Source organism: Malus domestica, chromosome 08, assembly GCF_042453785.1.
Source record: "Malus domestica chromosome 08, GDT2T_hap1".
In the NCBI taxonomy this organism is placed as follows: Eukaryota; Viridiplantae; Streptophyta; class Magnoliopsida; order Rosales; family Rosaceae; genus Malus; species Malus domestica.
In genome coordinates this window covers 14,507,186-14,533,776 of record NC_091668.1, presented here as the reverse complement: position 1 = coordinate 14,533,776, position 26,591 = coordinate 14,507,186, and the positions used below count along the sequence as shown (strand labels likewise).

The 26,591-nt window shown below is 35.4% G+C and overlaps 2 protein-coding genes across 2 annotated transcripts; one reads left to right on the top strand and one right to left on the bottom strand.

Annotated features, from left to right (window-relative positions):
- The first annotated feature begins 388 nt into the window (after positions 1-388).
- On the top strand, positions 389-2,100 carry IAA9 (auxin-responsive protein IAA29-like). The gene is given in 4 exon segments (NM_001293892.1): positions 389-748; positions 1,072-1,358; positions 1,493-1,586; positions 1,771-2,100. Coding segments are annotated over 4 exon segments (732 nt in total). The 5' UTR covers positions 389-449; the 3' UTR covers positions 1,823-2,100.
- A 2,840-nt stretch (positions 2,101-4,940) lies between these two features.
- Positions 4,941-5,803, bottom strand: LOC139198469 (uncharacterized). Its single transcript, XM_070827266.1, has 3 exons — positions 5,711-5,803; positions 5,538-5,618; positions 4,941-5,458 (listed from the first exon to the last, which is right to left on the bottom strand). The coding sequence occupies exons 1-3, from the start codon at positions 5,726-5,728 to the stop codon at positions 5,231-5,233; spliced, it is 327 nt and encodes a 108-aa protein (XP_070683367.1). The 5' UTR covers positions 5,729-5,803; the 3' UTR covers positions 4,941-5,230.
- Between the last annotated feature and the right edge of the window lie 20,788 nt (positions 5,804-26,591).

Here is a 26,591-nt window from a genome sequence, read left to right as displayed (position 1 = left end):
AATTTATTTTCTTTCCCCTCTTAATTAAGTTCTCACTTTCTTAATATGGAGACAAATTGAAAGAAAGGAAAGGAAGAAAGAAAGACATAGAGGGATGACTAGTAGTAGAAGCAACTGTGATGAAGGTTGAAATAGTGGGAGTGGTGGGTACATTTGAGGACTCTAGAGGCTTAGCGGTCGTGGCACGTTGGTGCACTTCTTTGCTCACATGTCTGCATCGCTGCCCAGCTTTTAGCCGACATAACTTCCCATGCTGTCCTTAACTTCTTCTCCATCTCCTTCACCTCAAATTGCACACACACGGACTACTATAAATAACCACTCATACTCCTCTTCTCTTCTCATCAGCCCCCCACATCTCTCTTTGCTTCCCTTTTGATTTTCTAGCTGTCTTCGTATTATTTTTAATTAATTGTGTGTTTAAATCTTAATTAATTGTATTGAATATTATGGAGCTTCAGTTAGGTCTGGCTCTAGCTCTTCCTGACCATCACAGTCCTGTCAAAGGTTTTGACATGAATGGCGTTAATCGCAGCGTCGAGAAAAAAGAGATGGTGGGTTTGGAGAGCAAAACCCAAGTTGGGAATTACAAGCGTAGTTTTGATGTGGCTTTTGAGAAGAGTAGTAGTACTGGTGCTGGAAATGAATCGAAGATGTTGGCTTTGTTGTTGTGGAATGATCAGCCAAATGAGGAAGATGATGATGATAAGGGGCGAAAGAGAAGAAATTCTTGCAGGTCCATAATCAAGTGAGTACACATAACTAATTAACTTAAACTTCTTCAAGTACGTCTTGTATGCACTATATGATACGTTATATTGTTAGAGAGTCATAAGAACACTTCAAGTACGTCTTGTTTGGCAAGAGCACATTACTCAAGTTATATATGTGTCTGAGTAAGCTCAATTAGTTCAATTAATATCAACGAACTTAATTCCCAACATATCATTGATTTTCTTGATTCATTGAGTAATCTCTCCTTAGTAGTTAATTTTATAATTTGTTCGATGTACTAATTAATTAAGATATATCAATTTGACTAATGTGTATCAAATTAATGTACTTAATTAGGAATGATGATGGAGGAAATCATGTAGTTGGTTGGCCACCAATTAAATCTTGGAGGAAAAAGATGCATCATGATCATGATCAACACCATCAGTATTACCCTCTCCAGAATAATCAGATGGCTAATAATTATAAGGAAAACGAAAACGATGGCTCAGCAGCAGCAGCGAATAATTCCATGTACGTGAAGGTGAAGATGGAAGGAGAGGGAATTGTGAGGAAGATCGACATAAATCTGCATCATTCTTTTCAGTCGCTCAGAGACACCTTGATTACCATGTTTTCCAAATGTAAGTGTTCTTCCTATATATGATGAATAATTAGTTTATTAAGATATTAACATTTTTAATTAAGTATACATCCAATAATATTGGAACTCCAATTAAGTATGCATCAATTAATTAATTATTTAATTAAAATACAGGCAAAAGCAAAGAGGGTGGTGCTGCAGCTGATTATATACTCATTTATCAGGACAAACAAGGAGATTGGCTGCTCGCTGCAGATGTTCCCTGGCAGTATGTAACCATAAATTATTCTTTTACGCTATTTGTATCCCCATAATATTCCATTTGTTGGGAAAAATACAAGAGAAATTAAAATGCTCTTTTTGGTTTATTTAAATGCCAACATTCTATGTTAATTAATTAAAAAAATACATTAATTAATTATTAATTAACATAATTAATATTAATGTTGCAGAACCTTCATCGAGTCCGTGCAGCGCCTGCAGATAGTTAGGAATGGTGGCTGATCCAGCATTTGAGCAAGATAGCAAAGCTAGGGTTGCTACTTTACTACTTCTTGTTCATATTTGCCTAGTAGAAAAGGAAAGCAGATATAATATATTGAGATCCAAAGAAAGCATTTGGATAATCGCTTGAATAAGTAGTATTTGTGACAAAATGATTCAAGTTTGTGAGAGTGGGGAGAAATAGTGAAGTGGAACACATGTTAGTTTGTTATCCCCCAATTTTATTTTGAATGTACCTTGTAAACATTTATATTGTTTAAATGGAAATGGGATACTCTTTAACTGAAAAGTTGAAAATAGATCAACGCAAAATTTGAAACGCATTACTCATCATCCATGTGAGCCGAACATGATACCTCTCACTTATATGTGAAAATGAATACGACGTACTAAACCATAATTTATAAACTTGTTACTAAAGTTGGTTAGATGAAGTAGGGATATAGTTCACAAGCAGTGTTATCTTGTATATAAAACTTTAAATATTGCACTTATTACTAAAGTTGGTTAGATGAATAAGGATATAGTTCACAAGCAGTGTTCTCTTGTATATAAAGCTTTAATTATTGCAGGCCTTCACATTTTCACACTTCATAATTTGAGTATATATCGCATATATGTACAGAATTATGATTCGAACAAAATTATAATTTCATCAAAATTACAAAGGATGATAATTCAATCTTCGGTGCACAGAAAACACACGTTACTTTAACCAACATAATTATGTCCAAGAAAAGAATTTACAAGTTTCATGATATGGTCCTGAGACAACATAGAAGAGGGGATGAATTGGTTGCAATGAATTGGTTGCAACAAATTGGAAAAAGAGCCTAATACTGCTCTGGGCATTGATCGCCAGAGTCATCAGCGTCTGACCAGACATGCTGACAGACTGAAAGACCACTCAGAGCGTGATAGAAATCCCTCGATGTCTCAGGTTTGTCTCTCACTCCAACCTTCTCTTCCTGTAAGCATACAAGTATGTATAGCTGCAATGCATGCCCCTCAAAAAGTTGTTCGTTAGTAACCGAACATGATTTTTTGTAGTAATGCAACAATCAACCAGTTTATTAGTCCTCCCGCTAAATCCATATTCCTTCCCTTGTTGAAACACCAACCAATCAATTAATCTCGGCAAATCCAAACGGTTGACCTCATCGATCAGAACCATCGTTGCCACGCCACAAAATGTGTGCCATCCGTGAGCTTTGGAACCAGGTTCCGAGCAATGCCACCTTGACAAGTCTGACAACTCAAATGAAATCTCCAACATCCCAAACCAGTTCATCGTCTAAAATGTTAAAAATACTTGCGACAGAAATTGCAGTGTAGCAAGCTCGGGCGTCAATTTCTCCAAAATAAAAGAGTTAGCAGGAAGTTACTTGGAATAGTGTATGAAGGAAGAAGTTGACTGAATATTTCTTGTATATTGATAAACGGTAGTTGTGCAGAACATACGTACAAATACAATAGAAAAGTCAAAACCTAATTCTAATGCAAGAACGCCGTGATCCACAATTCATGGATTGGCCTTTAATGCAATATTTTACACTAATTACAATATATTCACTATACATGGTGTATTTTCTTCTTTGGAATATTTGTGAGCTAATAGGCATTTATATAGGACAGCATATAATTCCCTGCTAAGATGAAAAAATGTGAAAGTAGGCAGCATATCTTTAACATTTATTGGCTAACAAGAAGTGGTGGGACAGTACCTAGTTCTTCATGTGAGTCATCCACCTTTATAACATGAGAGTTTAAATAAGCAACACAAATAAACAATTCCTTGACGAGAAAAAGCGAATGACATCCCTAAACATGCAAAGGAAAAGCAAACACAATATCCATGAATGGAGATGGAAAAAGCAAATTCCAAAATTGGCATAGTTTTGAAAATTTCCTTTGTTGGCTATCTTGCTCGAGGTCTTCGTTCATGGCTAACAATCTCTTACATGATTGAATTTTTGTATGATGATCTTTAATAAAATTTAAGAAAATAAATAGTTCAATCATAACATTTTTACATTGAAATTACGTTAATCAAATCTTGGTGCAAAATGAGGTGTATGGTGGTGTACCTATGGGATAGACACAAATATTGTTGTTTTTGAAAATGATAATGCGTGTGAGACCAAAATTTTAAACCTAATGATGTCTGATGTAATAACAGTAATAACAAAAATGCCATGTGGCAATTATTAGTTGAGTGAGTTAGTTACATTGGATGAAATTAGTCAGTGGTGGAGCCATGATTTCGGGTTAGGAGGGGCCTCTCACAAATATTAAAAAAAATTAAATCGATAGTAGTTACAAAACTGTTAACCAAAACATCATAGTATATATATGAAAAGTAACCAAAATTCAAAATAACATAGCATTGATAATATTCCATATTCCCAATAATTAAAATAATTGTCCTCGACAAGTTTTCATATTTTGAAACCGTTGCATAGTATATATATGCTAATTTTACAAACTAAAACAAATTAGGCAATAGTTAAGAGAAATTGCAAGACATCAATTTAATCATAATTTATAAACAAAAAATTGTAAGAGGAATTGAGAGTAAAATACATACTTTGGGTTGTTGACCAATTAACTAACACTACTAAATTAAACAATTTGTGGGACGAGGGAGATTTTGTCGCGCAATTCATTATTAGGTTGCACGAAAACTATGGCCACCAGAAAATCGTCGCGCGTATTTTGTCGCGCAAAGGTCGTGAAAAAAGACATTGCGCAATGAAACTTTTCAAACTCGTTGCGCAAAAAAAAAAATTGCACAACAAAAAAAATTGCACAACGCTTTACTACTGGTTTCACTAAAGTTATACAAACAAAGGTTTTCATCGTACAATATAAAAGGGTACAAGTACACTTTGTGACTAGTTCGTCTTGAAAAGTTTGCGTGGCAAAAAATGTAAGAGGCGCGTGGTAATGCGCAACGAAGTTATAAGACGCTCTTAATTTTGCGCGACAACTGTTCGCCATCACGCAAATGTAATTTTTATTAAAAAAATAAATAGAATAAAAGGAAAATTAAAAAAAAAAGATTTCATACTAATGACAAAAAAAAAAGCAAATTAATGAATAAAAATGTACGTACAAATATAAAGTTTTAAAAGAAAGTAGGAACAAAACTATAAAAAAAAAAAAAGCGGAAAAATCTATAGGAATGTCATTCGAATGATTTTGCTGCTGGTTAGGGACGGGGTCGGAGGTCGACAGGACTGTTTGCTGTGCTTGCTTGGTATGGAAGGGCTGTGAAGGCGATAGTGCAGAAAAATCGGGGAGATGTATTACGAAGGAACTGAGGGCTTGTGCAAGCATCGACATTTGAGACTTGTACGATGCCAGCTCACTCCTTAGGCCAGCAACTTCTTGTGTCAAAGCCGTAACCTAGCCCTTTGATTGCGATGATGACGAGGCTCTACTCTCCCATCGCTTGACATTTCCCATCCCCCGACAATAGGTCCCTGGCCTCTGACCGAAAGTCAGGTCTAACGTCTCTGTGACGATGTGAAACCATGCATCTTCAGGAGGATCCACAGACTCAATCGGTGTGTCTGAAGAAAGCTGGGAGGCGGACTCTTGAAGCACCAACTGACTCTTATCCACCATAGTCGCCTGTTAAAAAAAAACATGGATTATTAATAGAAAACAATTTGAAATAATTAGTATAAATGTTGAATGCATAAGAAATTACATGAAGGGACTCGGTCAACTCATTCCCAGGCCGAACATAAACGTCAGCAAAGACGTCGATCTTCGGAAATTTTGAACCCTCCTAAAATCGAAAAAGATAAGGAAAATGTTAGTAAGAAAAAAAAAAATTATTAGCAACATTTTAAAATTAGAAATGAAAGATATAATATATACCTTCCGTCGCGCCTCCATCCTATAGGAGAAAGGCCTCGAACCTGAATGGTGGAGAAGAGTTTTCTTCTCCCGATTGATCTTGTTCGCCTTCGCCTTCTTCTGTTATACAAAAAATAAACGTATTAGTTGTAATACTGAAAGAAAAATAAAAATAATAATAATAAACATTAGTATAAATTAAAAATAGTAAAATGAAAAAAGTCGTAATTAAAAACGAACCACATATCCCGGCTCCTGAAAATGACTGCAAAGCCAAACCCAACTATCTTGTCAGTCTTGCACCTCCTTTGAACAACCCTCCTCGAGAACGACCTACAGATCATCAAATTGCTGGAAACATTGGTGCAGGTCACTCTTCCATTGCTTGTAGCGTTCGGAGAAAAGCCGATTGAGGTATGCGAACATGTCCTCGTCTATATCTTCCAAATTGTAGTTTGTTTGCAATGTAACAAATATTTTGAAAGTATTAGTAATAAAAGATAGTAATAAATATAAATATATAAATTTTACATGAAAATCATTAAAAAGCGACGCTATTTACGGATAATTGGTTCCGCACTGTGTTCTTCTTCTCTTCCGACATCATCTTCCAAGACTTTGACCGCATAGGGCAAAAGGTCTGCACGACATGCCCAATGTTGTGGGCCAATGCACTATGCTGCTCTGCCGTTGGTGCTGCCTGATGTCGCTCATTGTATCTGATTGGGATACAACCATTGGTCACTTGGGTGACCTTTGCAATCTTCAATTGCTGACGAGGTCCCCAGGTGTTTTTTCTTCGCTGCAAAGAGATGAAAAAAAAATCATTAACCCAAAACTAATAACGAATCCTACTAAAATTTCGGCATAACCTCCCCTATAATTAAAACATTTCCCAAAACCCTGAAAATAACATAAACAATATACGTATCCAACACAATGATCACAACAGTTTAATAAAAGGTTCAGAACGATGACAACTTTTTAATCCTTACATGACATGACATAACAAAATGAACCTAAAATAACAACTCAGTTAACATGGGAATGAGGGAGTGAATTAGGATTGTATACCTGGCCGTGTACCCAGGCCATCGGTTGTGGATCCCGATGGCGACATCTGGTTCGTAGTGCGGGGGCGCCGGTGAGTACGTCGAGCGCTAACAGGCAACGCCACCAAAAAAGTCGACGATGCCTGCGCCTGTGGGACTGGAGGACCAACTGGGTCAATCGGATTGACCAGCCTATGGTCCATCTTTGCCGGAGCAGTGGTGGCAGTAGTAGGTGTAGTCGTCAGACTAGGTGTAGCCGTCGGACTAGGTGTAGAAGTCATCGCCCTCCGGGTTCTAATGAATTGTGACATCTACAAAATTGGAAATCAATTTGTTTCGTACACAAAGATTTAACTTACTGTGCACATGCTAATAATTTGATCTTAAATTTAAAACAAAATTTAAAAACCCTAATTCTAAACCCAATTCAAGTTTGGCAGAAACAAAACTTAAAACTAATATACTATACACAAACTAATCAATTCAGATAGGATATAGACCCATCAATTATAACTTATAAGAAAAAACTAGCATAAATGAGTAGTTGGAGGCAAAATCATACCCTATAAATGTATGCGTTCGTCTGTATGTACGTGCTGTGTGTGTGTGGGTGTGTGTATGCACTGTCTGTGTGTGTGTCCATGTATATATGCTGATTTTGGGTGTGTGTGTGTTGATGTATGCTAATTTTCCATGTACTATGTGTGTGTGTGTTGTGTGTGTATGTACTAAGCAACATAATTACTTAATAGTTTCATAGGTAGTAATGAGAAAATGGACCATATAAAGTGATTCTCACTCTCTTTAAACATCCACATTACATATAGAAATCATATGACTATTGGATATAAATAGACATATCAGCAAATCAATGCCATGATTGTCTTCAACAGAAAAGCAAGACGAAGGAGAAATGGACAGGAAAAGAGTAAGAATAGTAAGGGAGAAAAGCAGCTTAGGAGAAGTATTCGCTTAATTAGCACGTAAGGATGGTGGTCATGTATTTATATTATAAGTATGCTCCAAGTGCAATGTGAACATTTACCAAAATTGTTTAGGATACAAAATTACACGTCGAAAATTCAAGTTTACAATCATACAGACCTACGCAGAGGTTTATGTAAAGCACGTACAATGCATACATCAAAAGAGAAAAACAAGAAATGCCATCCAACTCTGTCTCCCCTTGTTTCTCAAATATATCCAAATTCAGCCAAGAAATCATACATGGGAACTGAGATTGAAGCACAACCTAAACCGGCAACCTTTTAATTACATTGAGAAAAAGAAGGGAGATGGTTGAACCTTCGAAAAAACAACTTGATGATTCAAAATATTCCACAAATCAACAAAGGTTAAGGATCCCATCTTAGACAGATCATTTTGAGTGCCACTTAATTTGTTAAACGCAGAAAATTTTGAATTCCAAATAGACTTCAACATGAAGGAAATCCAAAAAAAATGCAAAACTCCCAAATTAGCAATACTGCAAGATAGATACTTTATTGAAACTAATTGTATCTGCAGGAAAGAACATTGGCTTCTCAAACCTCATCTTGTTTACAATCATTTACAAATGTGCAACAATTTAATAAGAAAATTTCCAAAATCCAACAGCAAAGTAGTAAAAACCCCACTCGGAAAACCAAGGAACAAAGCTAAAGATAGTAGTAAGTTGATTTAGTTCCATTATTTCTCAACACACTGAATCACTTTGCATGGTAATAAGAAAAATTCCATCAAGAGCAAGACAAGGCCCTAATTTGAACCCTGTACTTGAAATTTAAAAACCCCTAATTTAAGAACCCTAATCTAACCCCCAGTGAAGCACCATAAATCTAACCCCCAATTTAAGAAAACCTAATCTAGCCTCACTGCCCAAAATCGTTCCCCTAATTTAAGACCTAAATCTAACCCCAATTAAGAACCCTAAAAACTCTAATTTAAGAACCTAAATGTAACCCGCAATTTACGAACCCTAAATCTAACCCGACTGCCCTAATTCTAACCCCCAATTTGAAAAAGAAAAAAAAACCAAAAAAACCCTAATTCTAACCCCCAATTTGTAAATAAAGAAAATTTAAAATAAAAACTGAAGAGAAAATTACCTCTTGGAGACGAAGTCACAACGGCTGGAGAGAGGGATGGAGAGATAAATGGAGATACAAAGGAAGAAGAGAGACGGTATCGCGCAAGGAAAAAGGAAGAAGAGGGAAGTGAGGGGAAGAAGGACAGATAGGGTTAAAATATAGAATCTTGCACGACATAGGCTTTGTCTCGCAAGGCAAAAAATCATCGCGCAAGTTTTTTAAAATTTCCGCCAAAAAAAACGCTTTAATTGAAATTTTAGACACTTGCGCGACGAATACAATATTTCGTCACACAAATATACTTTGTGCGACGAAATATATTTATTCGTTGCACAATATTCCTGCGTAAATTTAAAATAACCGTTAAATCGTGATTTTTCGTTTCTAACCGTCCAAAAGTTTTATTCTGTTACTTGATCTCTGAATGTTTGTTTTTTGCGATTTTTGGCATGTGCAATCTCGAACCATATACAAACAAGTTTGACGGTTGGATCGTTGAAATTAGTTTCGTAGAATGCGTATCCCATAAAAAGATAGATTCACTAACACTTAGAGTTTATTTAAGATTTCGTGGTATCCACTAGTGTAAATATTTTAAATTGAAGATCGAATTCATTCATTCTATTCATATAGGGTCAAGGAGGGTAGCTGTAAAAAATTATCAAAGCCGGAGTTAAAATAACCGTTAAATCGTGATTTTTTGTTTTTAACCGTCCAAAACTTTTTTCCCATTACTTGATCTCTGAATGTTTGTTTTTTGCGATTTTTAGCATGTGCGATCTCGAACCATATACAAACAAATTTGACGGTTGGATTGTTGAAATTAATTTCGTAGAATGCGTATCCCATCAAGTTCAATGGTGTGTTTATATATATATATATTTATTAAGTAGATTTAAATTTATTTATTTTGTACCCGTATAACACTTAAGAAGTTGAGTGGTATGTATATTTAAACCGATCCAATGGTCACCAATTTTTTAAATTAAATTAAATATATATATATATATAATTATTATAATTTTTAGGGGTATAAAATTGTTAAATTAATATATATAATTATTATAGTAATTTTTTTAGGGTTACAAAATTATGAAATTAATATTTTGCTTGTCGTGTCGGGTTATCGGGTCATGTCAGGAATTGCCATGCCTAGCTTGCGCAACCAAAAATTGTTATGTGTCACACAATTATGTTTTAAAATGGTATTTAAAATCTTTTTTTTTTTTGTTTACAATTTGTTATAAAATACAAACATACCAAATTTATTGGCCTAATCGGATACATTCCTCGTGGTGATAAGGCCCTAGTGGTAAAAAAAAAAAATTAGGATTTAAACCCTAGTGGTAGAGTCCGTTAGCAAATTTAGTCCAAAATTAATTTTTCCGTTACTTGTATGTTAAATACAAGGATAAAAATGTATTTTAACGTGTACACCTTCTTCTTCCTCCCTCTGCGTTTCATCTGTTTATATCTTAAAACAACCCCTACCAGAAAACCACAGAAAATAAACCATGATCATTAATCTCTCAGCTTCTCCACCCTCCTCTTCTTTATCTCTCATCAAGTTATCCAATTCCAAATCACGCATCTTTGATTTTCCATCAAAACCCAAAACCTACCACTCAAAACCTCTATCTTCTTCCATTTCCTGCTCATTTTCTTCACCAGAACTTGGTTTTCACTGCAAGGATCGATTTTTCATTAAAAATGGCAAGTGCCCACAAGGGAAAAGGTTCAAGTTTAGGACTTGTGTGATTCCTAGGTTCAACTCTGGCAACTTTGAAAGTGCTCAGTTGGTTTTGGAAGCGGTTGATGTGTTAATGACCATAATTGTTGTCCATGAGAGCGGTCACTTCGTTGCAGCTTATCTCCAAGGCATCCATGTAAGCAAATGGTAGAAGATGGAGGTTTTGGGTGGTGGGTTTTGGGTTTTGGGTTTTGATGGAAAATCAGAGATGGGTGATTTGGAATTGGATAACTTGATGAGAGAGAAAGAAGAGGAGGGTGGAGAAGCTGAGAGATTAATGATCATGGTTTATTTTTTGTGGTTTTCTGGTAGGGGGTTGTTTTAAGATATAAACAGATGAAATGTAGAGGAAGGAAGAAGAAGGCGTACACGTTAAAATACATTTTATCCCTGTATTTAACATACAAGTAACGGAAAAATTAATTTTGGACGAAATTTGCTAACGGACTCTACCACAAGGGTTTAAATCCTAATTTTTTTACTACAAGGGCTATCTTCCGATTACCTTATCACCACGAGGACTATTTATCCGATTAGGCCAAATTTATTTACAAAGTAATTCACATATAAAATGGGAATTGTTCATACCATTTTTTCCATCACTCTATATAATGCATTAACCATTTCATGTGTTTTACAAAAAAAGTTACAAATAAATTGCCTTAATCTTCATCCGAACTATAATAACTTTCACTTTCGTCGCTATCATCATTTTCAGTGTCCCATTCCTTATCATCGATAGGTATGTCGCCATCGTCGTTTGTACGCACTGGACCATCATATTGTGAAATATTACCGAGGTAAATTGTGATTGACTGAATTGGTATTTCGATTGAAGATACCCTTTCTATCTGAAATGGTTCTTGGATAAGATTAGTATCTCGGAGTGTTTCTGCACCACTTTCCATCAAAGATTGAAGACGTTGGTCTACAACATTGTCAATGTCATCTTCAGTACGGTCTTGTTCTGGTATAGCATACACGTTCCTATGATCCATCGTTTGAACAACTTTCTAACCCCTCCCGGCTTTAGGGTCATCTAGATACACAATTTGTTTTGCCATGTTGCTAAAATGTAAGGGTCGTCATCGTACCAAGTTTTGGTAGTGTTCATTGATAGTAATCCATGATCTCTTTTCACACTTCCATTCCTATTTGGGTTTGTATCAAACCATTGACACTTAAATAGGATCACTTGGCACCGGTCTTTGTAAAGAAATTGCACGACACTTGTTACTTTACCATATAATTCAATGTCTGTATTTTTGCCTTCCATGGGGACATGAACACCACTGTTTTGCGTACACAACTTGTCATCTCATGCACCCGCTAAGAGCTTGAAGCCATTGACATGGCAACCCAAGTACAATTCAACACGAATTGGTCTGAACGCCAAGTTTTATAACTCTTCATTGTACGCGGGGGAATTCGATGCTTTCAGTTGATTCACTTAATATTAGACAAACATTTAAATTTGTTAGTTCGAGCAACTTAATTGGTACAATATATATGTCCAATACAAAACACTTCAAACTTACATATTTGAGAAACCACTACGGAAACAATTCACAGTGTTTCTTGGCATACAAATGTGAAGGATATGCCTGCTTCATCATATTTTTGTGCTTGTCTAGGTATGATAGTGTCTCGTCACAATTTTTTAGTACGAACCAATGTGCCACCTCCATGTTCTTCTTGGAAAACGATTTGCCATAAATTGGATCTCCGAATGGTCGAGTGATTCGGGCAAAAACTGAAAGTTTCTCCTTTCTCACACCCCCGTCATTATTGCGAGGAGGACGATTGAAAGTTCTCTCAACATCCTTTAAATACATTCCACAAAATGTAACCGCCTCATATGCCACCCAAGCTTGTATAATGGATCATTCGGGCTTCGCTTTGTTTTGTACACTTTTCTTCAAGTATCCGAGAAGACAACCAAAAGAAACAATACGAAACACATATTACTAAACGTAATATATTTAATATTGATTAATAAAAAAGGCGAGGAATATATACCTTTCTATATGATACATCCAAAGAAAGTTGACTAGTCCAACAAGCAATGCCTCATCCGGTAAGTGAACCATCACGTGTATTATACTTGTGAAGAAAGCTGGAGGAAATATCATCTTAAACTTGCATAGAACTTGCACAATGTCATGCCGTAACTGATTAACGTCCGTTTTCGCAATGTTCTTGACGTCAATTGCAAAAAAAAAAAACTAGACAACAACATGATTGGTTTCACTACATAGGCTGGCAAAAGATGTTGAATACCCACAGGAAGTAGGTGTTGCAAAACCACATGGCAATCATGACTCTTTAGGCCAGCTAATTTACCCCCGTCAACGTTCACGCAACGTGCGATATTTTAAGCATACCCATCGGGAAACATTACAGATGATAAAAACTTTAAAAATTCTTTCTTGTCATTCAATTTCATTGAAAAAAATTCAAGATACCTTCTGGCTTTATCATTGACCCTATTCATCCATAAACCCCGTCGTTTTCCCATTCGTTCCAAATCAAGACAAGCTTTGATCGTGTCCTTTGTCTTGCCCTCAATATCTAGAATTGTGCCAACCAATGTGTCAAATACATTTTTCTCAACATGCATAACATCGAGGTTGTGTCTCAATTTTAGTTTGGACCAATACGGGAGCTCAAAAAACATATACTTGTGCATTCAGTTCATACGTGTAGAAGGTCTTATCCTACTGACATTGGTCCTGAAAGGAGAAAAATCCAAACGGTTAAGTTGTTCCAAAATCTGTGCACCAGACCATTCTGAGGGTCTGAGGCGATGTTCTTTCTCCCCATCAAACTCTATCCTTCTCTTGCCACTCATGGTCCCAAGGCAACCATCTTCAATGACCAAGGTAACTAACTTTTCTGGCATGCTAACTAGATGTTACGTCTTCCTTACATACAGGGCATGCCATATAAGCCCTAGTGCTCCACCCAGAAACCATTGCATATGCGGGAAAATCGTTCACAATCCACATCACTGCAGCCTGCAAAGTGAACATCATGCTAGTACATTTATTGTATGTCCGCACACCGTGTGTCCACAAATCTTTTAGCTTATCCACCAACGGCTGTAAGTATACATCGATTGACCTACCAAGATCCTCAGTTATCAATAGAGTCATCATCATGTATTCTTTTTTCATACATTTCCACGGCGGAAAATTATACGGAAATACGAAAAATCGGCCAAGTACTGTGGTGTTGGTTTAAAACCCTAAATGGATTAAATCCGTTGTGGCAAGTCCTAATCTAACATTATGAGAATCAGCAGCAAACTCAGGGAATGTTCAATCAAACTATTTCCATGCCTCCCCATCTGCAAGATGCCACATCACATCGTCCTCTACCCGTTTTTCTTTATGCCATCTCATGTCTGAGGCAATATGCGTTGATATATACAATCGCTGCAACCTAGGTTTTAGGGGCAGATACCACATGACTTCTTGTGAGATCTTAGTCGTTCTATTCTGAGATGTCATTTTGAACCTTGACTCATTGCATATAGGGCATTTATCCAATGTTTTATACTCTTTGTAGAATAAAATACAATTGTTTTTGCAAGCGTGAATTTTTTCATAACCTAATCCAAGACCATTCAACACCTTTTGGCGTGTCTATGGTCTTTCAGCAAACAATTGTCCTTCGGAAGCATTCTCTTGAAAACCCCCAAAAAGTAATCGAAACACTGGTTCGAAATTTGATACTTTATTTTTCCATGCATTAGTTCCATAATGGCTGTGAGAACAGAAAAGCTCTTGCACCCCAGGTATAACTCTTGGTTGGCATTTTTTAATAGCTTTTCATATTGTTCGAACTCTGCACTGTCCTTTGCTATAGGCACATCATTTTCCCTTTCCTGATTGGTGTTTGTTGATGCAAATGGAAAAGCATCATTTATAATATCCATGACTTGTTCATTAGGATCCATAATAGGTTCAACATTATCCACTCTTGTGGCGTTTGAAGACGAAGCATTGTGTAATTGTTCCCCATGATGGTTCCAATTATTATATGTCTCAATCATTCAATTCCTTACTAAATGAAATCAAACATTTTCAATTGTTTCCCTTAACATGTTGTTACACCTCCTACAAGGACACTAGATTCTAGTTGCACCCGGGTTGTGTATACGTGCAAAGTCGATAAAATCCTCGATTTCATCCAAGTATTCATCCGCGCATTTATTCGAGTTCTGTATCCACGTCCTGTCCATAATTCCTGGAACCACAATAACAATACAACAATCACAACAACTTCATACAAAATGATAATGTCACCTTATGCCTTTGGTACGGGCCCTATCCCATTCGGGAATGCATAGTCATGTCACGTAATTTGCGGCTACATCAGATTAGATTTTGATGTGGATGGATTTCGGCAGCATCTCGGTACAGTTCTTCAGGTGTACGACCCGAAGAACGTATAGAGATGACATCGAAATCTCCACAACCGAAACCTAATCCTTCAACCATAAACTACGTGTCATAACTGTGCATTCCCAAACTGTCCAAATAATGGGACAATTCAAGAATTAATTTGACCGCAGTCATGCTTTTGCATCCATGCGCGAAATCCAACTAATCCTCGAATGGGAAACTAAGTTTTACTAAAAATAAAAAAACAAGTACGAAGTTAATTTCAATTAACTCTGTACATCACAACACATATTTGTATGTCATGTACAAATTTAACAACATAATATAAATATAATTTCTTAACACAAAACAAACATAAGAAACTAAGTTCAACATAATTTAATTAATTTTATATGTTTAAAAAATAAAACGAAGAAAATGCCTTCTCAATCGTTCTCCACCAATCGCTAATCACAAACAATATCCCTATAGACAACGAAATTAATGGCGTTAGTATGAATTTACATTAATACTTTTATTGTAACAACAAGTAACGCTTACCAGACACACCGAGATAGCTCGATCAACCTAGAGAAAAAGATGGAGGGAGTATTAGATGATGAAATTGAGAGAAAATGGAAATAACGGATGCTAGATTGAGCAAAATTAAAAGGATGAGTGCAGAGGCACAATCTACAATTTTTTTGCAGTTTGCCTCTACACATGGCTAAATCTAGATTAAAAAGGACGAATGATTTTGCACGACGAAACATGTCATTCGTCGTGTAAGATATCTTTGCGGGACGAAAAAGGACTTCGTCGCTCAAATGGTACTTGCACAACAAAAAAGGTCTTGGCCGCGCAAATGATTTTGGCGCGATGAAAAAAGAATATTCGTCACGCAATGCCTATTTTTTTTATGTCTTTCTTTTTTATTTGTATGTATTGTGAATTTTTATTTTATTATAAATAAAAAACTGAAACCTAATTAAACATTAAATTAATTAACAAATATTAATACTCATCCACATAACATATATTTATTCATTAAATTAAATATAAAGTCCACAAAATCTTATTTAAAAAAAATTAAAAAACAACTCTCATCAACTTCAATCCTCCCTCGCCCGTAACACATCAAACTTCCACTACCGGAAACTTTGCTTGAAAAGCCCATCCACATAAATCCGTTGCTTTTCATCGGTTTCATTAACATCTCAATGAACCTACATTAATGCCAATAACAATAAATTAATAATTTAAAAAATATTACGTTTTAACAAAAATAATTGTTCATTATTTACCACAAACTTACCAATAACTCTCCCAGCATGGACTTTTTCAACTACTCAGGAACCCTTTTCCAAGACTCAAACTCGGTAGAACAATCCCTCCGCACCAAATTCCCAATGTCATACTTAAATGCGGCGTACGCCTCAGCCAAATTTTTGCCTTCAAAGTACGGCACTTACCTCTATCTATACCTTTCTGATTGCACACCAACTTTCTTTTTGCCATAACCTTCTCCAGAATTGGCCATTCTTTTTGAAGCAAAAAAATTTTGGAAACTAAGCCTATGAAACTTTGATTATATAGCACTAGGACACCTTTGCGCGACGAAATATTCGTCGTGCAAACTTCTAAGTCCGTCGCGAAAATGCGTCATAAATGCGTAATAAATTGGAAGGTTTGAACGCAGTCTGACTGTGCTTTGCACGGCAAACACACTGATTCATCGCGCAAAAATATCTTATGCGACGAAGTATCGTCGCTTAATATATTGTGCGACGAAGGTGTCGTCGCGCAATATATTGCTTGACGAATAAAATAACTGTAATAACAAAATTTATGTAAACATAGATATCTATGTTTACGTAAACTTTATAATTACAAACAAATATTCAAAAATGATTCAATACCTTAAATAGTTATTCTAAAATTAATTAATACTTTAAATATTTATTCTATAAATAATTAATACCTAAAATATTATTCTATAAATAGTTAATAGCTTAAATATTTATTCTACAAATAATTAATGGCTTTATCCATGCAATTATTTTATGCATACGTACAATATTCATTAAAGATTAAAAACACATATAAATCGAGGATAGATAGGGTGCTTACATTAGGTCTCAATAAAAAAACCCAACAAAAATTGAAACCTAATTAAGTCCAAATACATAAATTATATATATATATATATAAAAAACCTGAAATTTAAATATTGTCATACAAAACATAAATTTTAAACTACTATTTGGATGATCCTGCTCCATTCCGCAACACTTCATAATGCCACCGATTGTAACCTCCCTCCAACGCATCATCCACCAACTTCATCAATTGTTCTTTCGGTTCATCATCAAAAACATACTTACCCTGTTACACATATATGCAAATAATTAATTCCAACATATAACTAAAAATTTCACAAACTTCATTATTGATCCATCAATAATATACTTACTAATAGTTCATCCATCACAACCTTCTTCAAATTTCCGAGCACATCTTTCCAATTACGCCACTCAGCAGTGGGGCAATTATTCCCCATAGCTACAACAATCACATGAGCAAACTCAAAATGCTCTCTGAAATCATGCGGGTTGGCGTCACGCACACTCTTATCGTTGTTTTTATTCGTCATCTCAGCACGAACAGAATTGTAAAGAATAAGGATAATAGAATTATGAAGAATAAGGATAGCAGAAGCGCCTATTTATAGCAAAGTTAGGATCTTTGCGCGACGAATGCTTTGTCGCGCAAACATCTGTATTAAATGTCCTCAGATTCACTTGCATTAAATGGTCAAAAGCTGACTAGAACTTGAGCGACGAAAAATTGGTTGCGCAAAAGTCCTTTCGTCGCTCAAGTTTTTTCGCGCCAAAGAAAATTACCCCGCATTTTCTTGCTGACTTTACGCGACGACAACTATTATTCATCGCGCTAAGTATTCTTGCATGACGAAGAATTTCATCATGCAAAAGTTTTTTTTATTTTTTATTATTCAATATGTTTTCTATTTTGCACGACGAATACGTTGTTTCATCGCGTAAGTGTCTTTTGTGTGACGAATTTTTGTTCATCGCTAGATGTTCTTTCTACTAGTGTAACTTCAATGTCTCTTCTTTGATGTAATAATGGAATTCTTTAATCTGCAAAAAAAAAATTATTTGTTAAATTAATTTACAATTGTAGGTGACAACATATATGAATTAGCAAATTGCAAAAAAATTGAAAATGACAAGTTTGGAGATTCGAAGTTTATACATTTGAGGATTATGGAAATTGAAGACTGATCGAAAAGCAATACATATATCAACCCTAACCTAGACTGGCAGACTACATTCGGCTAGAAACTTGGAGAATGATAAAATACTAAGTTTTAGTATTGGGATAAGGAATAGAAGTGTTGGAAGTTGGAATCGGTAGGCTTCAGGGTTAGACTAGATTACATAAATATCCTTAAAATATTTAAAGAGGGCCGGATCTTTTGTCTAGGAAATTGGAATGGTTTAAGTGAAAAAGTCATGGAAAGGTGATAAAAATAATAAAAAATAAGTAGTACTAATTTTTTTTTTTTATAAACAAAAGCAAGGTGGGCCTAGGACTATTGTGGTCCTATGGTTTCTCCACCCCTGAAATTAGTTAGAGGGGTATTAATGTAATTGAGACATGTGTATTGGAGGATATATAGTAGATGTAATTGGTGTCATAAGGGTATCATTGTGTAATAACTTCTCTTTTAAAAAATACAATTCTCTCTCTTCTTCCATTGATGTTCTTTGATTTTCTGCAAAGCTTTCTTTGTTTTGCTTTTGTTAATATGGTATCATCACCGTACTTGGCTTGTTGCCATCGATTCTGGTAATCTTCCGCTACTCTGGTGATCTTTTGGAAGTACTTGGTGTGCTCGATTTATGCTTCTACATTTGGGGTTTTTTTGCTTCTACATTTAAGGATTTCTGATTTCTGCGTCTATGGAGCTGTGAAGATTTAAGATTGGATTTGTACTTGGGGTTGTTTTTTGAAGAATTGGTGATCGAAATGATGATGCACAATTAGGTGATTAGAAACTTTTACCTATGTTCTAGGTTTGTTGAAATCTGCAATCTGTGAATGTGTTCAAGGAGTTTTCTTTGTTCTACAATTTGGTATCTTTGTTGAAGCATGTCACATCCCGGCTCGGGTGGATCACTTCCTGGGCCCGCTCCACCATAGTAGCACGATATTGTCCGCTTTGGGCCCCGACCACGCCCTCAAGGTTTTGTTTTTGGGAACTCACGAGCAACTTCCCAGTGGGTCACCCATCATGGGTGTGCTCTCGCGTGCTACTCACTTAACTTTGGAGTTCCGATGGAACCCGAAGCCAGTGAGCTCCCAAAAGGCCTCGTGCTAGGTAGGGATGAGAATATACATTTAAGGATCACTCCCCTGGGCGATGTGGGATGTTACAAAACATATGTTACATCGATGTATACATCTTTCAAGAAAGTGTCAGTCTTTCTTGACTAAGAAAGTGTCATTCTTTCTTAAGAAATAGTTCAGTTTTAGTTGTTTAAGATCAAGAGTATCAATCTCTTTCAAGATTTCAAAAGTCAATCTCTGAGAAGATTCAAAAGTGTCATTCATTCTGGGAAGATATTTATGCTGTGGAGTGTTTTTCTCCTTAGGTGGTTTGTGTTTCTTGCTGAGTTTTTCCATATTTCCTTTATATACATTGAGTTGATAGAAATGGTTTCTCTATTTAAAGTTGAAAATTTGCTGGGAATGTTAACCATAGAACTAAGAGATGATCATTTTGCCAAATGGGCGTTTTAGTTTCAATCTGTTCTTAAATGACATAAGCTGTTTGTGTATTTTGATGGCATAATTGTGTGTCCACAAAGATTTGTTATTAATCCAGAAACAAGAGTAACAAAATAAGTAACTGTTATATGCATTAAGTGGAAACCATAAATATGGCTCTTATGAGTTTATTACTTGCCACTTTGACTGATGAGACAATGGAGTATGTTCTTAGATGTAGAACTGCAAATGAGGAATGGTCTATTCTTGTTGATCGATATGCATCTGTTTCCAAGTCTAGAGTTAATCACTTACAGACTGATTTACACACCATTAAAAAGGGTACTGATACTATTAATAAATACATGTTGAAACTGAAAAATATAAAAGATCAATTGATTACTGCTGGAGAGTCTATGTATGATAATGACTTAATGATTACTGGTTTAGCTGGTTTGCCTAAGGAGTATTCTGTGATTAGAACTGTGATTTTAGCTAAAGAGTTCACTATAACTTTGAAGGAATTCAGGGCACAATTATTAGGTGCATAGAAAGAAATTGAAGCGGAGGTTAATCTGTTATCATACAATTTGTTAGCTCTCTACATGCAAGGTTCTAGTTCTTCGAGTGGAAGTTCAATGAATTCAGCATCTTCATCTAATCCTCAGGGTCATAATCATATACCTGTAACAACTGGTGATGTAATAACTTGTGTATCATATGGTTCATCTTCACTGTCATCTAATTGTACTTTTGTTCAACCACAGCATCATGCATTTTATCCTATGTGTTCACCACCTCCTGAATTCTATGGATATGGTTTTGTTGGCCAAACCAGTTGCAATAATCATCAAAATTTCAGGCCTCAACAGAACAATACAGGCTATAAACCATATAATGGAAACAATTTTAAGAAGAACAACAGTCACATGAATAACAGTGGTGGTTATAAAAGGAAATCATATAATTTGAAGGATGATTTTGTGAAAACATGTTCATTTAAGCAACATCAATAAGCATGCAATTAACAATTAAAGGCGGAATCATGCTTGCATGCACTTAAAAACAAAACATTAACCATGAAATTCAAAGCCTAGTAGATTGGTGAACCAAAACTCAACTCAAAACAAAGTGAGTTGAAATTTATACCTTTGTAGATTCCTCTTTGCATAAGCAAAGACTAATCACCCAAAGAGAGGGCCTTCATTCCTTGCATTTAAAATCTATGGATTTGGATGGAAGAATAGGTTTCTCCAAGTTCCCAAAATTGAGAACCTCTAAGTCTCTTCACCAAGGAGAGATTGGAGAAGAAATGAGTGACCTTGGAGTAGTGGGATTGCAAGATGCACCCTCCAAGGGGCCGGCCTCTTTAGAGAGAAAGGGAGAGACATGTTCTCTCCAATTTTCTCTAAAACAAACCCTAATGAATTTTAGGCTATAAAGTCATATTTATACCTTTATTCATTTGAGTGGCAAACTTGTAAATAAGTCCAAGTTCACTACCCTTAGCATCATGGCCGGCCCTAGGGTATTTTTGGGCTAATTAGGCCTTTGTGAATCATTATTCATTAAGTTGTCATACAACTTAAGTCAATGGGCTTGACGTTCGAAGCCCATTGGGCCTTAATGTCCAAAACTATCCCGAGGTCTTTAACGAACTTATTCGTTTGATTAATTAACATATTAATTAATCCTTGCCATAAATAAATGATTAAACCATTTAATCATTCTTACTCATCTCCGTTTAATCTCCAATCTCCACCTCTTATGGTGTGCGATCCATTAGGTTCCTTTTAGCGAGGCAGTGGGCGATTAAAACCATTTCAAATCAATTGTGAATTGAAACTTACTTTCAATTCTCCCTTTAGTGATTACACACGTATAAGGCTTCCACAAACCATGAGTGACACCTTGCAGCTAATCAGAAGAGGTAGAGAAAACCTATTCAGTTTGGGATTACAAATGCAATACGGTATTTCTCTAATCTAATACTCTTGACCACATTGTTTGGTTTGATAGTTTATATGTTCATGTCTACTATCCAATGTGATTCGTGTGCTTATATGATTTCCTTGAATGTGATTTAGAACGACTTTTCTAAATCTCATTCATACTCTGGCCAGAGATTCTAAATCATATCATAGAGTATTCTCCCTCAAACAGTTTGAAGGTTAGAGATCCCTTGTTGCGCATTCACTTGCCTCCATGACTAAGTGGCTTAACCCCAACGATGCCGTGGACACCCCGATAGGGTGACTTTGACATAATCAAAGATTAAGGACTTAACCACAAGACAACTGTGATGCCTCAGGTCAAATGGCTACTTTGCATTATCCCAACCATGAGTTCTCATGTGACATGAGTATGAGAACTCTTCGTTAATCGCGTTCAGTGAACTCATTCTCTACTGAGTACCTACGTACTTGTCTTGATGTCACACACACCAATGACTCGAGACTAGTCACTCTCCCTGAGAGAAGACATAGCACGTACCGATCTTGACGGACTGTCAATGCCCAATTGGCAATCCTATGATCAGGAACATTTAGGATGTGTCTACGAAAGAATGGTCTCATGAATCTAACTTCATTAGATTACATTCTCCCAATCACATATTCCTTGGACTTTATCGTTTAAGCATATAACATTTATATGAGACGGCTCAAACAATAATCTTTGCCCTTTATATTAAACTAGATTAGTTTAACATGTGAAATCTACGTAAAGTATCATCATATGATTGGCTTTAGGGCACATTTCCAACAATCTCCCACTTGCACTAGAGCCAATCAGCTTAGTCATCAGTGATGATACCTCTTTTGTAGTCATTTCATAAATGGCTGAATAGTAGGCCTAGGCAATGGATTTCTATATGTTATCCATAGAAGCAACCTTGAGAATAACGACGTCACCATTATACATGATTCTCAATCATGTGGTTCAGTCTCTCATATGAGTTCGGACCTTGATGAGACCTTGATTCCCTGGCTTGAGCTATCGCCCCATTAGTGTCATAGTGTCGATACACTAGATACACTTTCTGGTTGGAACCGAATAGAGAGTTCATAAATGAACTTTCCCATCCAAACAACATTGTTGCAAACTTCTATATGGCAATATACCTTGCATTCATAATGGAACACACTAAAGTCATTACTTTAATGTTTCCATCCAAATATCTCTTTAGTCATAATAAAGAGATATCTGTTTATCTCTTCATTCATAATGAAGAAACATCCAATGATGGATTAGATTCATAATCTAATACATTTACGCTTCCATTACGTTACTCTAATTCTTCCTCATTCTTTGAGGAATCTTTCCTTTAGTATTTCTTAAATACTTAAGGACTCACTTGACAGTTGCCATGGTTCTGATCCTGGGCTTGCACTGATATCGTCTTGTACCGTTCTAGGTACAACTCATATCAATGTTTTTCATACAATATGAAATACATAAATCACCTTTATGCGTATGCATAAAGGATTCTATTTACGCATTATTTCTTTGGGAGTCAAAGGGTACGTTCCCTTTGAGAAGAGCTACCTCCTAGTCTCACTAGAGTTGTTCTTCTAATTAAAGTTTATCATCATATGAGAAACTTCCTAGCATCTTTTGTCTATCATTAGGGATTGATATAATCAAATTATATCCTAAAATCTATCAATATAGATTTCCATCCCATGTATATAGACTATGTCTCCCATATACATTCTATCTTTATAGAATGTTTAAAGTCATAACTTTAACGAAGAAATATTCTTTTCATTTCCAAAATTAATATATCATATATACATTCATATATATCACATATATATTTATATATATATATATATATATATATAAATTTAGGAATATGATTAACTCCCACTAATCTTTTGTAAACCTAGTAAACAAAAGATTCATTTACATCTTTATGAGAAATCAAACGATTTGACCTTTCTCTCATAAGACGCTTATAGCTCCCATTAGCTTGCTAAGATCCATGATGGATGGATCTCTACAACTTACATGTCTTGTGATTCATAGTTTTAGACATATATTATCAAGACTATCTTAATAATGGTGTCGGAAACCTATATTATGTCCAAACATTGAATCACCATTTAGTTGTAGCTAGCAATCTTCGAATTAATTGAAACCAAGACTACGTCAAAATTGGTTCCTTCAAAGTCAACCAATCTCTTTGATTGTAGTCACCTTAAGCTACCAATTAGCTATGAAGGTTTCATTATTTCGGGTTAAATGGTACTTTACCATTTCCTTGAGTATATATCATATATACACTCAATGTAGTCATAAGGATTTTCATTCTTATTTCTTTCGAATTAAGAGGTGCAACTCTATGACATAGTCATAAAGTTCAAACCATTCAACTGAGACGGTTTATAAATCCTTCTCGACTACCTTGGAGCTTGTGGTATAGGAACTAGGTTGTTATATTTGTTGATTACTTTCTTGTCACTCAAAGAACCCATTCTTTGAGTTCTATCTCTCGTTCATTTGCTCTTAGGCAAATCACATTGTAGGATTACAATGAACTACCCAACAAAACAACATTTGTTAGTTGGTTTATAGAAGCGATATCCAAAAGTTAATTTAAGGATATCCTACAAGATTGTTATCAAACAAATATTGCTTATAAGCACACAACCCCAAATCTTAACATGCTTAAGATTTGTCTTTCTTTCCAACTACATCTTATGGAGTCATGAAAAATTTGGAAGATCTTCTAATTGACAATCATATTGTCTTAGAAGTATATATATCCTATATATGGGTAATTGATAATATCCAACGAACTAAATCTTATTCGAGTTCGTTCTTCTCCTAATGGAGAAATACATTATCTTATGATGCTTATTTCCTTGATATCTTTCAAGGAAACTGTTCTAAAGTGTTACCTTATCTTGGATCAAATCTAAGGAGGTAAATACTTTAGACGTCTTACTCATCAACTTACATTTCTTGAATTCTTTGAAACCTTTTGCAAAGTATTCGAACTTGTGTTTATTCAAAATAAACTATAGTCCAACCGAGAGTGATCTTCGGTGAATGTCATATAATATGAGTAGTATTATGTTTGTGGACAAGTGCCACTAACATCTAAGTGAATTAACCTCAACAACTTTGTGATTCTTTCTTCTTTCCAAAAGAATAAAGATTCGAACATTTCGCCTCTATACAATTTTAACAAGAAGGTATTGGATCCGGATCTAACGATCCAAAGCGTCCATCTATGATCAACTCGTAATTTATTTTTTAGAGGTATCACAACTTTAGTTGGGATTAGTCACTACCTTGCAACCTTTTGGGTTTTAAGCATCATTATTTTCTAAACAGTTAACACTACCATATTATCTCTACTATAGAGATAATTAATTAGATTACCATAATCCAATCATTGATTAATAAAGAACATTGTTTTGTCAAACAAAACATTTATCCATTTCACATAGTGACGGAATTTAGTTCCTTAAAATTTGGAATATAAAGACAATCTATGTTTTTCCAATTTCTTTGGTAGTTCATATGAGGAAGTAAGTACCATCTGCTTTCGCAGAGATCTACATTTGATTCACGTTTCGAATGTGAAGTACTTTCTCTTCTCTCATTAATCTTCTACTTCTTATTAGTCACACTTTTACAACGATTGTAAAACATAGTTACTAATACGGAATCAAGCATTCAAGTAGAAGAACCAACTGTTTTGAACTATTCAAGAACAATTTACAACACCTTCGAAATGTGTGTTCTTGACACTTACAAGACATTTCTTGCAAATACCCTTTCCAATGTCCATCCTTTCATAAAGAAAGTTTGTTCCCTTGGAGTTAATTTTAATCTTCTTCATTTGACTTCTCCTTTGACTACAATAGTCATGGTCCCTAAACTCCCACTATCTCTCTTGAAACTTATTTCAATTGTGTTGTACACATCAAACATTTTGGAGAGCATGTGGTTATTGTTCACTACATAGTTTACAATAAACTTAGTGAACCATTAGGATAGGGACACATAGGTGAAGTCCTTGCCTAGTTTCCGTCTCGTTAAGTGGTTTAACACTTCAACACTCAATGATTCAAAATCATCATAAGTCCATGTTGATGGACTATTTTTGTCAACCAACCATTATGTTCTAAACATAATTACAAACTTTAAAGAGTTGTACAAGGCAACTCTTATTTCTTCATACAACAAATTGTAAGTGAAGAGTCATGGCACATTAAGTGTCCATGCCTTTGTGCTTTCTTCTCAAGTTCTTTGTTCATGTAACAAAGAAACAAGCACTAAGTGTTTGCATTGACTAAGGGTTGTTCAAAGCAACTATTATTTCTTCATACAACGATTTGTAAGTGAAGAACTAATAACACTAAAAGTGTCCTTGTCATTATGCTAATCTTCGTAAGTTCCTTTGTTCATTTAACAAAGGATTAAGCATTGGTTGTTTGTGTTGTCCTCTTCATGATAGACTTTTCTAACATGTTCTTCCAATGATACATTATCATTAGGAAGATTGTGAGGATGAGACTACTTAGATACATATGCAATCTTTATAAGACATTCTTTGGGATTGTGGTACTAAGTCCGGAAACTAAAACATTCGGTTTTATTTGTCAAGTGTTGGATAGCGTTTGCAAATATATTGGTAAACAAATACATAACGAATATAAATTGATTGATTTTAAGCCATTTGATTCGGGTCTTTAAATCAAATTAGCACCACCCACTATTTTTGGAAAATTCCATATCCCTCATTGGAATTCGAGAGTTTTGGAGGAAACTCTTAGTAGGTTATGGGAGGCTCACTATTACCAAGCCCACCTC

Coding starts and splice junctions, on each gene's coding strand:
- LOC139198469 (XM_070827266.1), bottom strand. Junction 5,459..5,537: donor AGTTGACCGAGTCCCTTCAT/GTAATTTCTTAT, acceptor TTTTTTTAACAG/GCGACTATGGTGGATAAGAG.